This window comes from Athene noctua, chromosome 2, assembly GCF_965140245.1.
Source record: "Athene noctua chromosome 2, bAthNoc1.hap1.1, whole genome shotgun sequence".
Taxonomy (NCBI): domain Eukaryota; kingdom Metazoa; phylum Chordata; class Aves; order Strigiformes; family Strigidae; genus Athene; species Athene noctua.
Genome location: NC_134038.1, coordinates 132,962,960 through 132,979,396, shown reverse-complemented (window position 1 = coordinate 132,979,396; position 16,437 = coordinate 132,962,960). Strand labels below are relative to the sequence as shown.

Below are 16,437 nucleotides of genomic sequence, written 5' to 3'. Positions count from 1 at the left end.
ATAGTGGGAAAAGAGGTGAACTTTCTCAGTTGAAGATGATTCATTTCTCCTAGAGCAAGATAAACTTCCCTCAAGGGAATTCAGTGAGTGTTGCTTTAATCCTAAAACAGAATTAGTAAGATTTTTGGTTTCTTCATTGCAATCTGTGAAACTATTGAGCTATAAATCTACATCTGAGTTTCTTGTACTAACCTTCCCATTTACTGACCTGCACCGGCTAAAAAGCAGACGTAAATTGGAAATCAAAAGGATGAGTATAGGAATAAAAGTTTTTCATTTTATATTTTCTTTACTCACTTAAAGGTCTAATGACATAGCAAGAAGTTATTTTATTCTGTCAGAATGGAAAGACTGGCATGGAGGAATTAGACGTGGGTAGGATGTCCTAATCAAGATAAAAACTTGACATTCATTAAAAGACAATTATCATGTGAAGATGGAAATGTTTTACATGGAAGAAAATGATAATGCAACATGAAAACAATTAAAAATCACATGAGATACAAACATGTAAAACTAATTACTTATGAAAACATACTGTACATGCCAAAAAATCCTTGCCTCCACCCGGTCCTCTGCAACATTTATTTTAATTACTGATCAGAAGAAACTTCAGAACTCATTTAGTAGAACACATTTATCTAACTTTTAAGAATCAAAGCTCATGCTCAGAAATACTAAAATATCTCTGAGTTATAACTATCCTTTAAGGATAACATTGCTTTGTAGAGCAAAAAAAAAAAAAATGACCTGTTTGCTTAGTAAATGTTATTAGTGATGAAAAACCCATCAGCTTTCTGTACCGTGTTCAAAAAGCTTTTAGAATTTCATTGGTATGGTGCTCAGTTCTGATAATTCAGCTTTTAATGCAATCAAGAATATCACCAGGAGCTACTTAATTAATTCCCCAGTGCAGCATGAATTTAATTTTCAATGACTTTATTGAGAACTTTTTTTGTTAATTTTACAATGAGAAACTATAATCACTGTTACACAACTTGCAAATATTTCAAACAAGACAGCGATCTCTATTTTTTTGATTTTTTCTGTTCCAGATTCAGCTCCTGAGATGAATTTCCTGCCTCAGCTTCATTTTCATCTTCCTGTAAAAGAAAATGAAAACCTGAACATTAATCAACTCATTAAAGAAGTACACTTTTTGTACTTAGGCATATGTATAGAATTCTGTGCAGAGTTTTGCCACCCTTTGCCTGACCAATAAGCTCCAAAATAAGCAAAAAATGTCATTTATTCAAGCATTTGTTTTTGCTCAAGAGGTGAAATAGAAATTATAAGAACTTTAAACAAGCGTAATTACCTACATTTATAGTATAAGAATAATTTAATGAGTAAGTATTCACTGACCAATTTACTGGATGGTTATATAAAGATGGTTATATAAATTACTAACCCATACATGGATTACAAAATATTCAAACATCTGCAGCAGACAGTATTATACACCTTCCCTTTGTTCTTGACCAGAGATTTCCACTAAATTACTTTTGAATGTGAGAACTTTCATCATTGTTCTAAAAATTACTTTTGAAAAGCATCTGCCATTGAAAAATGTTTCATTTTTTTGAGACCAGATACGTTTACTTCACTATTTGATAAAAGACAATAAATTTAACTTCAGAGACACTTTATGTGCTGCAGCATCGTATTTTTGTCCCATCTAGCATATTTTCTTGACAGGTCTGCCAATTTTCCAATTACTTGTACCACCATATGTTATCTGAAGATCAGTCAGGTCTAAAATAGGAAACATGAGCATGTCAGGCAGCAGTATGCTTACAATATTCTACAGCTTCAGCTCCAAGAGTAGGTCTCATAATTCACTACAGGTTCCTTTGGATCTCACTGAAAAAATGAAGTGACATCATAATGCCTGTTTCCATAGGAATGGATACTATTTTGTGTCCAGTACAAAATCGTGACCTCCAAAGTATAAATTACGGAAGATTGAGAAAATGGTTTTATAAGGCAACTAGCAACCTATCGCATCATGAACAGTCCTTATCACCCATTCAACGTATGGCCTGCATTTTAGTTCAATATACAGACAATTTTCCTCATTCCAAAACCACAAAGAATAAGAAATGAATAGACATTTGGGAATGAAGAAGTGTCCTGGCTGCTGTAACAGCACTCATCACAAGTCACAGTTGAGAGAAAGGAAATGTCAGGGACACTAGGTGGGACCCAGGAACCCAGGATGCAGTTTCCTCCTTTAAAACAGTACCTTCATTCTTCTAGGAAAATAACTTCATCTTTTTGCATCCTAGACCTCCTTTCACCATAAAAGAGTGTTTTGTAAGGATAATTATATTCCTATATATTGTATACCTCTAAAGATTTAGAGGTATAAAATATATAGGAAGATCACATGGGCAGCACAAAATAGAACAGCAATGAAAATATCTCATTTAAAAAGTATGGTCTTGTATTATGTTACACAACACTAAAATAAAATGGAAAAGCTAGTTGTTCTATTAAAGAAACATACACTCCATTTTGCTTCTAAATTTTCCCCCCTTCTGGAGATAGGATAGGCACTGGGAAATATTTACATGACTGACCACTAAAGGCTAAAAGCTTTTTTTCTTATCTTCCTGGACTGTCATCTCTTCAACTACCTTTAAAACATGTAGTGAGCGCTGTTGCTCCTTTAGTTCAGGTGAGGAAACATGGTGCATGTGTGTGAAAACAAAGATTGTTGATTTGTTGAAATGACAAGTGTAGCATATTTTCAAGAGAGTGTAATGTATAGTACACACACTAAGGTCAAACTCCTAAAGAAAATAAAGGCAAGGCAGAAAAGGGAATGACACAGGAGCAGTGTGTAACTAAGCTCAGATGTAAAATGCTTACAGGTGACAATGAATATCTCTGAATAAAAAGGCCACCCACAGAAACTTTTGGCTGCTATAGAAAACCAGCCAGGTTCTTTCATTAAGGACCTGGTAGTAAAAGAACAGCAAATCTGCATATTTCTGAAGGTCCTTACCTGCAGAAGTTGTTTCCCTACTGACCTCAATGCCAACTAATCCACCTCCCTAGCACACTGCCTGCCATTATTAAAATGTCCTGACTTGTACTCCCTCATACAGGGAATACAAACCCTACACAATCATTCTTTTCCCAGCACACTTGACATTGCTTAGGGCTTCCTCTCCTAATAGAGGGAGCATGCAGAAATTTCAGAGACTACAGGGTCATGTCTTCACTGAGGACTACAAGAGGGTGAAGGGATATTAGGCTCAATAGCGAACATCAGCTTCCTGAGTCTATTTTTTGTGGTTTTAACAAAAAGGTTTTATCCAGTGAAAGAGGTTTTGTAACAGAATATTCTGGCTTTGTGTAGACTTGAAATGTTGTAATTCTGTGCTCTGTAAGGTCATGCTTGCTCTCTGGCAGATTTCCTAGGTTACAGCAGCAGCTGCAGTGATCAGTGTTTTCTGAGATGCAGAAATGATGGCTGAGTGGCTATGGCAAGTTCAGGATTTGCTCAAGATGGAAGCATCCGCATTGGGATATTTTGCAGTACCAATACTCTTTCGTTTGTTCATCTACTGTTGCTTCAACCAGATAAAATATATTCAAACAGGTAGAATCTATCAGTAGAGTATAAATTGGACTTACGTGGGCACATTCTTACACACAAGTCATCCAGGTTCCTGACTGATACTTTGTTATTGTTTGTTATTTTAATATTTTTATGCACAAAAGCTTTCTGTATAGTACTATATTAAACCATGCTCCACACAGGACATCTTAATTTTGCAGAAGCACTTAAGAACATTTTGAAACAGAAATCTAACTTTAGTATTGCTGAACATGGGTGGCTGTTGTGCAAAACACAGAGTAATGACGGCTGAACTTTCACACAGTGAATTATCAAGGGCAGAAAACTTTTTCTTTGTCAGATATGTCTTCAGCCAGATCAGTTCCCAGACCTGTGCACTGCCACAAGAACAACAGTGCCAGCACAAAAGAGATGGCAGAAATGATTAGCAGGGAGCACTGGAAAGCATGAACCACCAGCTTTCTGCCAGAAAATAAGTGACAGCAGTGGCCTGAGAATGGCAAACTTACTAATGACTGAAAATTATCAGAAAATTTTGAGATGTCAACTCCAGTAAATAATAATTGCAATATCACAAGATTTGAACTGGCAGTTTAGAGGACACATATTAACCATACTCCAAGAGGTGAAGACTCACTATTATTTCAGTTTGCTGACAAGGCAAAATTTCTATGAAATGTTTTATCTTTTTTTTTTTTTTTTTTAATAGCCCAAGACACATCCCAATGATTGCACATAGAATATTGAACTGGTTGCAGTTTCTATTGTTTTTAATAATGTTTGAATTTTCAGCTAAATAGCCTATATAGTCTAATTATCAAGGAATTATGCCAAACAGACTGCAGATTAAACATATTTAATATATTTGTTTTACTAATTAACACCTATTGTTATCATCATTATAATGTTTTTAATTCTGACACACAGCAAAGGAAAACCTTTCATTATCATGTTATCTGTTAAAAACCAGCCCATGATGACAGTGTGTAAAGTTTCTATTACCAATGGCTACACAGAAGATGAAATACTGAATTCCAGTCTTTGTTTCACAGAAATTCAGTTGACATTATTTCTATTAATGTCTTACATCTCTATTTTATGTTATTATTTATTTTGCTTCCAGCCACCTATGACTCCACCATCTAGTGTTTTCTGTACTAAAAATCCTGAAACAGAGAACAGCCATTTTGGTGTTAATTTGTTCAACGATCAAAGTAGCTTTTGCTAAGAGATGTAACAAATCAAACTTCTCTCAGTATCTTTTTTGACTACAGACAACCACAGACTTGAATATTATACGGTGAATTTTGAATGTGCTCACCTACAAGATGCCTCAGCACAGATCTGGTAAACTTGTAAGAGTAGCAAAGGGAAGTGAATCCCTCAAGACTGTATTACTATTCTTACTGAAAGAGTGCATTTAACAGCCCAAATATTATTTTCATGTTAAAGTGAATGGAATTTATTAGTCTGGAATTGCCATTCTTTCAGATTTACAAAATTGACAGTGATGAAGAAAAGTAGAAAGGACATTAGAAAGTGCTGTTAAACCCATCATGCTGAAGTGAAATGTCAGCTCAGGAGCTCTTTAAGCCACTGATGACACTGATGATTTCGGGCTGACATAGCGCTTAGGGATATGGTGTAGTTGAGAACTGTCAGTGTTAGGTTAAGGGTTGAAAATGGTGAGCTTCAAGGTCTTTTCCAGCCTAGATGATTCTGTGATTGCACACCTCACTGGTGTGCTGGTGACACTGATGGACCTTCCACCTCTGCTTTTTTTCATACATCCTTTCCCCAGGCATCCCACCTTTTCCCTGATGGAAACAAGGTATTGGATTAAAGGGTCCTTTGGATGCTCTATGGATGTCTTCAAATGTCCTAAGGTCTAGTCTGGTCTCAGTTTTAAATTCTTGATCCTACAATCTGCTACCTAAAGAAGTCCTGTGAATTATTATTAAAGTATTGAGCATTCGATAGCTTTACTGAAGTTAATGGGAATACTTCAATATTGAGATGTCTTTAGGTGCCAAAAACTAAAGGTAAGAAGCTCACTTTTAAGATCCTATGTCTGAAAATTTTGATCTGACAGTTGAAAAAGACTGTCATATAACTGTATCTCCTTTGAAAACATGATTAATGTCAACTACAAATGGTGCTCCAAAGACTAAAAGGTCCAATGGGGAAAGTTAATTTTGTAGTAATTATTCCAGAATATTCCCCTGTAGACAAATTTTGGCATGGGGGGGAAAAAAAAAAAAAAAGCCTAGAAATAAACTTTTGAGTGTCTCTTTCTCTTTCCCCCCCCTCCAAGCAATTTCATTCACTATGTCTGAGAATTTCTTTTTATTCCATTAGTTAACAAAATGAAATACGGAAGATAACAGTGGACTAGACAATTCTTAACTCTATAGGGAATCTGACACTAATTCTGTATGTCGAACAGATCCCACCTCAATTAACTGTGCTAGAAAATGCACCAATTCACAGATTTGTGCATTACACCACACCTGTAATTTCTAAATTACACTAAGGTACACTTAATAAAATAAACTTGCTGCTGTGTGCTTTGCAAACTGTAACCCATATTCTAAACGTAATAAATAGCTTTATTTTACAACATGATGTAAATGAACATCTGAATAATAAAAAAGTATGCAAACCACAAAAATATCCTACAACAGTGAGGAATGACTAAGGGGTTCTCTGTGCTATCACATAATCTAGAAAAATCATCTCAAAAGCACTCAGGACCAAATTCAGATAATATTACTTTTCATAGTATCTTAACTCAAAAGAGCTGTAATATGACTAATATACTAATCTCCGGTGAAGGTGTCTAACTGTTATTTCTTCTCCTGCCTCACAGATTCTAGCTAGCAAAACACCATTTGTAAGTAGGTAAAAATACTTTTAACACTCTTCAAACACATATCAGGAAAAAGGGACTTTAGAAACTATGAGAGCTTTTCTTTGTGTATGTTAAAGTCTAGCTTTCCAGTGTCATAGGCCAAATTTGGAGGAGAATGAGTTTCAGGCAAAAATTGGTTGTTAAATCAATCTCTCTGTTAAACTGGCAAAAGGTGAGCATTCAGCATCTAAATTCAAAAGTTATTTTTCTTCCTAAGTCTATGCTATCTTCTTCAAATGTATTCCTGACAACCCTTATAATGAAGAGTGGTGCAAAAATACAGAGTACAACTGGAACAGTTCTTTACCAGTGGATATTAGAAGCAAATATAAATTTCTGGTGATAGATGACAGTTTTCTGTCACTGTAGCTCTGCAGCGATAAGGCAGCTGTTTGTTTCCCAAGAAAAGGAGACCCTTGCTACATGGATCATTTTCATAGTGACAGCCTTGACAAGTTTGACATTTGCTTCATGAAGTATTCTGAAGCAACCATCAAGAAAATGCCCCCTCTGGGACCACTGGCAAGCTGACAGTCGTAACTTTTAATGCTCATCTGCATTAATTCTTACTGTCAAAGCCCACCAAATTCTTACAACGAAATCTCTGCTGATCTGGTACATTAAAAAATGGAGGCTATGAATGAACTAACCATTACAATGTAAGTAAACATGACATCAATTAACTGGAAGCAGCTTTCCACCCCATTTTGTTCAGCAAAAAGAGCAAGGTTTAACTGTTGGTATCCTTCACCGATGCAGTACACGGCATCGTGCTCTAGGTGGCAATGCAAGACTAGGAGAATTATTTTTATACTAAAGCTCTTAAGAAGCTACAAGCAGCTGCATGTTTATCACAAACACTTTCCTTTAACTTGCAATGGTACAAGAACTTTAAGTCTTTTTGAAATGTTTTTCAGTGTTCTGTATTTTCTATTTCCTTGTTTCTAATTCTGATTATAGAGATAAACGTACCATTGCAAGAACTCTTACAGTCGAATTTCATTTAACGCTTAGTACAGAAGTGGAATTTCATGCCAGATTTCAAATCTTCCATCTGTTTCTCTCTTTTTTTTAGAAGGCAACCATTCCACTGAGTGGCCCTTTTGGCTGACTGCCACCACAGTTGGGATGCTCTTCAGGGCAGGTGGTGCTTGAAACCCAACCATTGTTTTACAAGTTCATCTGGTTCTCCTTGAAGAAAGTAGAGGAAAATTTCCTCTTTAACAACTTGAGTCTTTGAAAGTTTAGATTTATGAACTTTAGACTGTATCTGTAAATGCTTAGATATCACAAACCTGAAACATCAACTAAGAAATAGATGAAACGCTACTTTAACGGGATTGTACCATGCCTGTATGGGACAGGCCTCCTTAATTTCCACTCCGGTCTCAGAGTGCACACTTGCATTAGTTTTCAAGACTTCAAGGCTGATGCTGTCCTGATTAAGATAATTTCTAAGGCAAATTTGTCACTCAATTGTAATACTTACATCTGTGCATATATAAACACACATATGGAAACCACAGTAGCCTTTTCTACTTATGTGGCAATATAATAATTATTTTTATGAATTATAAACTAAAATAGAAAGTTCCACTTCATATATATTCATAATACTACTACAGAATGAAGTTCCATAGCCTAGAAATGCACACTCTAATCAAATAAAGATGATTATAAATATTCATGGTTATTTACACTATACATTTACTAAACTGTAAGAAGAAAAACTTCTTCCTGTTTGTATTCTTGATACTAAGAAATAAAATGGCTTCTTTTTACAATAGTTAAAGGAGAATATAAGGTGCTCAGGCCAACAATAAGGAATTAATAGTGCTTTTAAATAATTTTATTTCTAAGTACTGTTTAATATAAAAAAAAAAAACAGCTAATTTTTAACTGCTCAGTTAGGCTATCTTGGTAGTTACTAAATGATAGCTGAAGATTTTTTTCATGCTTTAACTGTTTTCACAAGTAAGCTTGGCTATAGACAGCCTTTTATTGAGAGGTCTGAAAATACTTTGTTTCCAAAATTATTAACAACATTAAATAGAAAAATAGGCATAACTCGGTTCTAGAAAAATGCTTCTGTAAGCTACAATCAAGACATGCTGCTCACAGTTGAAGACAGCTGAAAGACAACACTCTAAACATCATTGAAGTACAAGTTTTTAATGGCAAAAGATAGCCCTACTGTATGAAATGAATAAATTTATCTCAGTAACAGAGAAAATCTAGACCCTAATGAAAATGTTTTAGGAAAAATTAGTGCATTGCATGCTTCTGACCAAAATTAATTAGAGTTTTAATGTTTTACATTTTCACCATAATTCTTTAAATGATGCATTTATTTCATAGTAATAAACACTCGGTTCATTAAGTAAAGTTCAAAATCTGTGTTACTCGCTACATTTAACAACCTTTGGCCCTCTTCTTCAGTATTTCTTGATTCAGGTTTCCAAAGCATTGAATAAGCAATTGAGGAACACAATTAAATTTCATGACTCTGCATATTTAGGGTTCTTATTTCATCTAAGACAAAGGGCAATTAACCTAACATTCTACACTGAATTCCAACTTTAGTGAGCCATGATAGATACTGAAATGAACTTACAGGAAATGCTTAATTAAATTACTGTAAAAAACATAACGAAAGGTTTTTTTTTTTTCCTTATGACAAAAGAAAATGCACATTTAATTAGAAAAAGTTTACTGCAGTATTATAAATTTAATAACTTGGGAATTCATGAAAATACTGCTATAATGTGACAGCTAACAATCCAGAAAGCTTTCTTCTTCCTTCTTTTATATTTCATCAGAACATTTCACCTGAGTACAGCCATGAAATTCTATTCAGGCTCAAGGCATAAAAGATGGATCTTTCAATGGAGTTAATACGATGACATAGGAGTCTGAACAACATGGAAAAGGCCTTTATTTTAGTCACCTATTTTTCAAAATGTGATATAAGTAAATGCTGTATAAAATGGCTTTATATTTGTTGCAATACTGAATACCTGTATTTAGTCACAATCCATGAAGTTGCAAACGAAACTGATAGAAATAGACAAAACTGTAGAAGTAGATGGAGCATAGACTATGACAGCAAATAGAACCTGTGCTACTGATAAAGAAATCAGAGATGTAAGAGACTTTTGCTTTTTAAAAAACCCCACAATTCCTTTCAGTAGGTCTCCCAAAACACATACTGACATTTAAATTCAGAATCCAACAAATATAACTAGACAGATGTTTCAATGATTTCAACATCTATCTAAAAAAATCCTCAAAAGAACATTCTAGGTGAGGACCAGATCCACATTTTCATGCTAAGAACCCAGGTAAAATCCCTCACGGAAGACTTACACCTTCGCTACTGTTATCATTCATTTAATCTAAATAAACACAAGCACTGCAGCTACCCAGAAGTCAAAATCATTCCTTCACAAGCTATATAAACATACTTTTAATTTGACAATATAGCCCAAACATTTAGCTATGGACCTGAAATCAAACAAGAAATCTCTGGCTTTAGAACTTGGAACTCAGTTGATCTGATGGCAAAGGAAGGCTTGTAGATTTGTTTGGTTTTATATTTTGCTTTTATTTCTGTATCTGAAGATAGCACTTACTGTTCTGATCCTGCAATGACGCCTGAACAGTCCTGTTTCATACAACAGATCAAATTATGTATTTGAATCATCAAAGGTGTATAGGTAATAAACACAGTCAATTTTGAGTCAAAGTTGTAACATTTAATATACCAAGGTTTCAACAGTATCAAGCTGATCAGTTTCTAAATTAAAAAAAGAATGTATTAGCTTTAACACTAGAATGAATTCTCTTCAACTTCCAGTTATCTTTGGATTTCCAACTAAGATTCTGAAGCCAAATGTTATTTAATTCAGTGGGTATACTGAGGGATGTTTTGGTAATTTGTCATGATAGTGATGTTGCTTCACTGTAATTTTTTGAAGTCAGAATCTGATGAAACACTTTCAACTGGAAATAATGCAATGTCCAACCATTTAAGCTAATGCTATCATCAAAAGGAACTTTACAAAAACCTGCCCTGTAAAAGCAGCATCTGCCTCTAAACAAAATCTGATATCCTTCCAAAACTTTTTCTCTAACAATATTTATATACTTCGTAAAAAAAAAAAAAAAAAAAAGCTGCCTTTCAGAAACTTAAAATCAAATTGACGGACCTCACCTTGGTGCCGGTAGTCACCACAAACACGGTTCCTTACAGGTTCATGGTGCATTTCCTTCTAATAAATGTAGAAGTTACTGTTTCACTCTACTACATCAAAGTCATCTTTTGGTTTGTCAACAGCTTGCTTCCCATCTCTGTCTGCCCTCCAACAAATCACACATAGCTTTGTTAGAAGAGTGGGAGAAAAAATACTTTGATGTGATTCAATTACTAAAAAGCTGTATTCTAAAAGATTCCCAAAGCTAGGGAAATTTGGCTATAACTAATTAGTGTTTTGCATATTTATGGTAGAAGAGCTCATTACAGAACTCACATTATAAATCATTATTTATCTACTTTTTCCTGAAAACACTGAGGCCACTTAATATTATTCATTGAAACTCCTTTTGAAGTTCACTAAACTCCATTCCTCAGAAGACTACTCACTCAGGATTTTGTCTCCCATTACATTATATCACAGAGTTTCCAACACACAATATTCTTCACAACCATTAAGGGCCACAATTTGCAAACACGTATACATGCATCATTACATTCAACTCATCCGATCACTGACCTGAACAGTACTATTTACTGGGATTATGTATGAAATATAGTACAGAACAAGGCTTCTCTGGAATAGAATACTGGATTTAAACAGGCCTTGGACCAAGCATGGCAATTAAAATATGGGTAATTAAGAGGAAGATGAGCCTATTTTCAGAGGGCTATTTTTCCCTGAAGTCCTAGTGCTGTCAAACAGCCGCCTCTAGAGTTTCTGCCCAGCACCTTAAGTAGGATCAGCAATAGCCCCACAGCGATGTTTGGTAGTTGCTGCTCTCTCCTTTTGTACAACGACTGCTCTTGTAACTGCCAGTGTCACTTAACAATATCAAGCAAAGGCTTACATACTCATTCATTTTACTTAGCTGCAATCTATTTGTCTGGCTTTATTCACTGGCTTTTCTCTTTCTGCACATACAGGAGTTTGAGGAATTGGATAGCACGATTCTAAGAGTTAACAGCTGGTAACAATTTAATTATTTTCTGTTTATGGCATATGTCTCCTTTACTCACAAAACAGAATAGGGAGTTAAAAAAAAAAAAAAGTTATGTAGAAAAAACAGGGTCATGCCCTCCTGTGGCAAATAGTACCTAGTATTTGATACAACTCATTTTGCTTGCTTCCTCTCATTGAGATGTACCTTTCAGGAGGTAAGTTCTCAATAAAGCAAAACCTGAAAAACTTTGTTAGCTGTTGCTTCCCTGTCCATTCAAAACTCCCAGCATGATGACTTTTTAAGACCTAGATGTATAGAAAGGTCTCTAGCTCCTTTGAAGATTATGCTGTTCATTTTGATAAATGGTAATACAATATTTATTTAACTGTACTATTAATCAATAATCTGAATCTTGGCCAAGTCATATCATGACACATACTGTACAAACGCAGCTGGAGAGTCTGATCTTGCAGAGTCTAAAATCAATTATGAAAAAAAATGACAAGAAGGACAAGAAGTAAAACACCATAAAAGCTAAGTGGGTCAGGATAATGGGCATGTATCTCAATCACATTTTTGTGCCATGTGTAGTTAATAAATGAAGAACGATAAAAACTGATTATAACCAAAATGTACATAAAACTATTTCATATAGAAATATATTTCTTTATAAAACAAATATACTGACTACACAGGACAAACATAAAAATCAGACAGTTATTGTAGATATTTTATCAAAACAGTACTGGGCCTTGAGGAATCAGTCTATAGAGGTGTGCTTCTGTGGGTGACAGAGTTGAGGTCAAGGTGAGAATACCCTGTATGAAGCATGGTGTGTGGAGAAAAGCTGAGAAAACCTCTGGATAATGAGCTGGAAAATGTCACTGGAGAAGAGGAAGAAATGGAGGAGTGGTACATAATAGGATTTATAATCTAGAGGAGGGTCACTAATAGAAGCCAGGATAAAGCTAGTGCATGTGTCCATAGGAAAGCAAGGTCTGAGACTCAGATGAGGAATTTCTCAGGTCAAATCTCTGACATTTTTCCCCCTACTAGAATACGTATTGGGCCTGGGGGGTGTGGAAATTAAACTTGCTGCTACATTGAAGAACTTATCCGTAAAATGTGAATAATAATACTTTCAGTGTCAGGATGGAGCTCTATGCATGAGAAGATTTATATACGTGCTAAGTGCTGTCATTGTTATTACATTCAGAAAGTACAGAAGGCTTTAAAAGCATTAACTTTTCTAGTGCAGAAAAACACCCGTCCCTTCTGAAACCAGCAAAGACAACATAAAATGAGTTCAGTTATTGCAAGAAATTGTCTGGTTTTAAATTCTGATGCATATTTTTTGTCTCTAGGAAAAGTAAACAACCATTAATAGTAGGAATTTTATGATACACGATATGGTATAATATGCAGCAAGCTATAAAGCATATGAAAAACAGTTCTACTTCATATAAACTTGTTTTTCATCAGGAAATTATTTAATTGGAAAAATGCTTTGAGAGCAATCAGAAGGCAATGCATAAAGAAGGTGTCTGGTTTGGAATGATGAAAAGAGAATGGAGTCAATTTTTAAAACATAATGAAATAAGGAAGTAACTACCAAGTCAGCACTAGTACATCAACCAGCAGGATCAAATGAAATTGATGTGTCTATTCCTCTTTTTCAGAAGGACAAGTACCTGCTCTCCAAGGAAGACCACATCCTAATATAGCATTTAAGTGGGAGTCAGTATCCTTCCTGTGAAAGCTGAAGTGGTCAGCTTGAGTTACATCGCTTTTTTCCATGTAAATATACTTCTATATTTAGGCTGTCTTGGATCGTGTGATGATAATTGTCAAGGTTGTGGTCCAGAATTACATCTTTGGGTGCACAGACTTTCAGATATTTTGTTTCTGATTTTTGATTTTTAAAATGTATCATTTATGTCCTGCCTTGTGCTTACAATTCAAACCTTCCTGTTTCCTCAATGGACAGTGGAAGGTTCACACACAACATTCCCTTCATCCAAGAACAGCAATAATTCATTTGCCCTGGCAACACAACATTTTCAGATATAGTGAGCACTGTCTCTCTGTATAACCAATTTGTCCTCTTGAAAATCTTTATTTGCTTGAGAAAGATAAAAGGCATAATTTTCTTTCATATATTTAAAACTTCAATTGCAGCTATTGGTACTGCCCAACAGGTTAAAATACTTGCTCTGAACAGAGCTGCCACTAATACAGTATTTACATTTACAAAGTGATTTCTGCATGAATGGGATTGTTCCAGGCTGAAAACAACATTTTTAATACCATAAACAAACAAGAGATGAATGCACAAAATGAACTGTTTAACAGGGGTTTATGTACCCCCTGTGCATTGTACTTGGAAATGAAGTCCTTAAACTAAGAGGCGGCAGGATTCTCCATGGATTAGAAGAGAGACCCGCAGTCCTTTCAGCAGCATCCTTTTATACAAAATTTGGCACTACCACTCTGTTTGCTTCAGCAAATGACTTCACGCTTTGTCCTTTTAATCCAATTTCCACCTTAATATAGACTAAAGTGTAGTGAAAATACTGAAAGAGGATGCCTGGAAATGAATTGTGTTAGAAATCTAATCCAGACGGTAATCCAATCCCACACAGTCAGCTCCTCATTAACTGAGAAGTTTAACCCACAGACAGCTTCATACAAACCATCATCCAGAACTAGCTACCACTGGATGTAATTATCACACATCAAGACATGACTCAACAAGGCAGATAAGAGGCTAAGTCTGACAAAAAGAACAGGCACTCTATTGAAAGTCACAATAATTGATTGTAACACTTATTCCAACTTGAATAGCTTGGATTTGTAGGTTATTACAGCATTAGGTACTTTGCTGGTGCAGCCCATAAGTGTATAAGCTGCCCTACTCAGCAGGAGCTCCCTCATTAGCAGGTATTACCTCCTCTTTCCTATAGGCCAAAGCACCCATGCCTACCTTAAACAGCTGCCGCACAGCAGACAGAAGCCTGTTCAGAAAACTCTTATTCATATTTTACTGCCACGGAAAACAATAATTTCCTGTTCAATGAACATTGCTACTCCTGTTTTTTCTTTCTTAGACTAAGTAACCACAGGAAGCAACTTTGACAATGTCCTGAAAATGACAGACACTTGTGGATGCAAGGCAAAGAAAGGACAGAAAACCGCTACCACCGTGTCTGCCTTGCAGAAGCTCTGGGCGCATTGATGACTCAATGACAACACAACATTGCTGCTCATTGCTTGTGGATGTGATGTCAGACTTTCTGTCAGTACAGTGAGATTTGCCAGGTATTTAAACCAAAAATAAAACCCCAACAATCTTCAAGCAACTTAGACATGATGAAAACATACCACACAAATATTCCCATCACAATATTCAGTGCCACATACCTTTTTATTCTAGCCAAACTAGTATCTATTCATAGAGGTTCCTGTCTTTAAGTTATGCCTTGAGCAGGAGCTGGAGAAAGAAAACGGTACCTATCCAAATTAAAAGCAGATTTCAGTAAACTAATGGATTACAGTCCTACAACTCAGAATCTGCAGAAAGCACAAAGCAAGTGAATCGAGCGCTTACTGACAGCAAACTCTGACAGCCTTCAGCTCTCCTTCAGGGTGGGGAAACACAACAGATACAAGCCAAAGGAAGATAACTCAAGTTAATGCTGTAGTCTGGGGATCCATGTTAAATTCTCAGCTGGCTACCGCTGGCAAAAAAGAAATGGTATTTTCTATCATTTGTGAAGCAAACATTTTCTTAAAGTAGTTTCTTTTGCATAACCAAACTCGTCAGTTTTACATACTTCTCCACAGAAACTTAATTGTTCCTTAATAATTTCTGCAAATTCTCACAAGATGCAAGGATACAGGATATTTCAAAGTTAAGCTGGTAGAAGCACAAAAGTGTGCATGAAGGAGGAAGAAGACCCAAGAAAATGGAAAACATTTTCTGGCAATATTCCTTCCAAAGTGACTTGAACTGTGCCTGCACTGGCTCTCGATAGTAAGCTAGTATTCTTGCTTAATGAAAAGGATTTGCATTACTGACCTATGTAAAAATACAGGCTGTATCTGTAATTGTCTTTTTCCTGTTGTTTCTCTGAGTGATTGAGGTGAGAACTACGATTATTATTTTGTCTGAACAGCTTCATTAAATGCAACACAGTCCTCCCTTACTCCTTAGGTAATGTCCCAAATATATTTTTTCATTTTCAAGGTCTTATCCATTGATATGAAGAATAAAAGAGAATTTTCTCCATGCCCATTGTCCTGGTTCAGCTAGTATAGGGTTAAGTTTCCCCAGCAGGGGGAAGAGATCTCCAGGCGGGTTATTCATACCATGCTGAAGTCAGGTCCAGCGCAGCAGTGTGGGAACCTTTCCTTTGTGGCTTTGGTCTCAAGGAGCACACATGCTGGGCTGGCTGTGTTCACTGCGGTATTTCTCTGTATATCTTTTGTCTTGTTTACTGTTATTACTGTTTATTGTTGTTATTATTGCTGTTGTTGTTGTTCAGATTGCTTATTACACTGTTGTATTAAATTTCTTCTTATTTTAACCCGGGGTTTGTGCCCTACTAGGTCCGAGAGTGGGGGAGGGACAATGGCAAGGTGGTCTCCGGTCCCGGCAGGGCCTAAACCAGCACACCATTTTGGTTGTTTTGTTTTGAGCTGACAGCTTTAGACAAAAGCAGGTGAAAATAAAATGTCTCAA

The 16,437-nt window shown here is 35.7% G+C and overlaps 1 protein-coding gene across 3 annotated transcripts in view; it reads right to left on the bottom strand.

The window, feature by feature from the left end:
* Window positions 1–915: 915 nt before the first annotated feature.
* PHF14 (PHD finger protein 14) overlaps window positions 916–16,437 on the bottom strand; it is a 169,355-nt gene continuing 153,833 nt past the window's right edge. For 2 of the 3 annotated variants that reach the window (XM_074900338.1, XM_074900341.1), the window contains one exon: window positions 916–1,103. In XM_074900338.1, the coding sequence (XP_074756439.1) occupies window positions 1,029–1,103 (75 nt within the window). In that variant the 3' untranslated portion in view covers window positions 916–1,028. The remainder of the gene's footprint in view (window positions 1,104–16,437) is intronic. The other variant, XM_074900339.1, reaches the window with a different exon arrangement.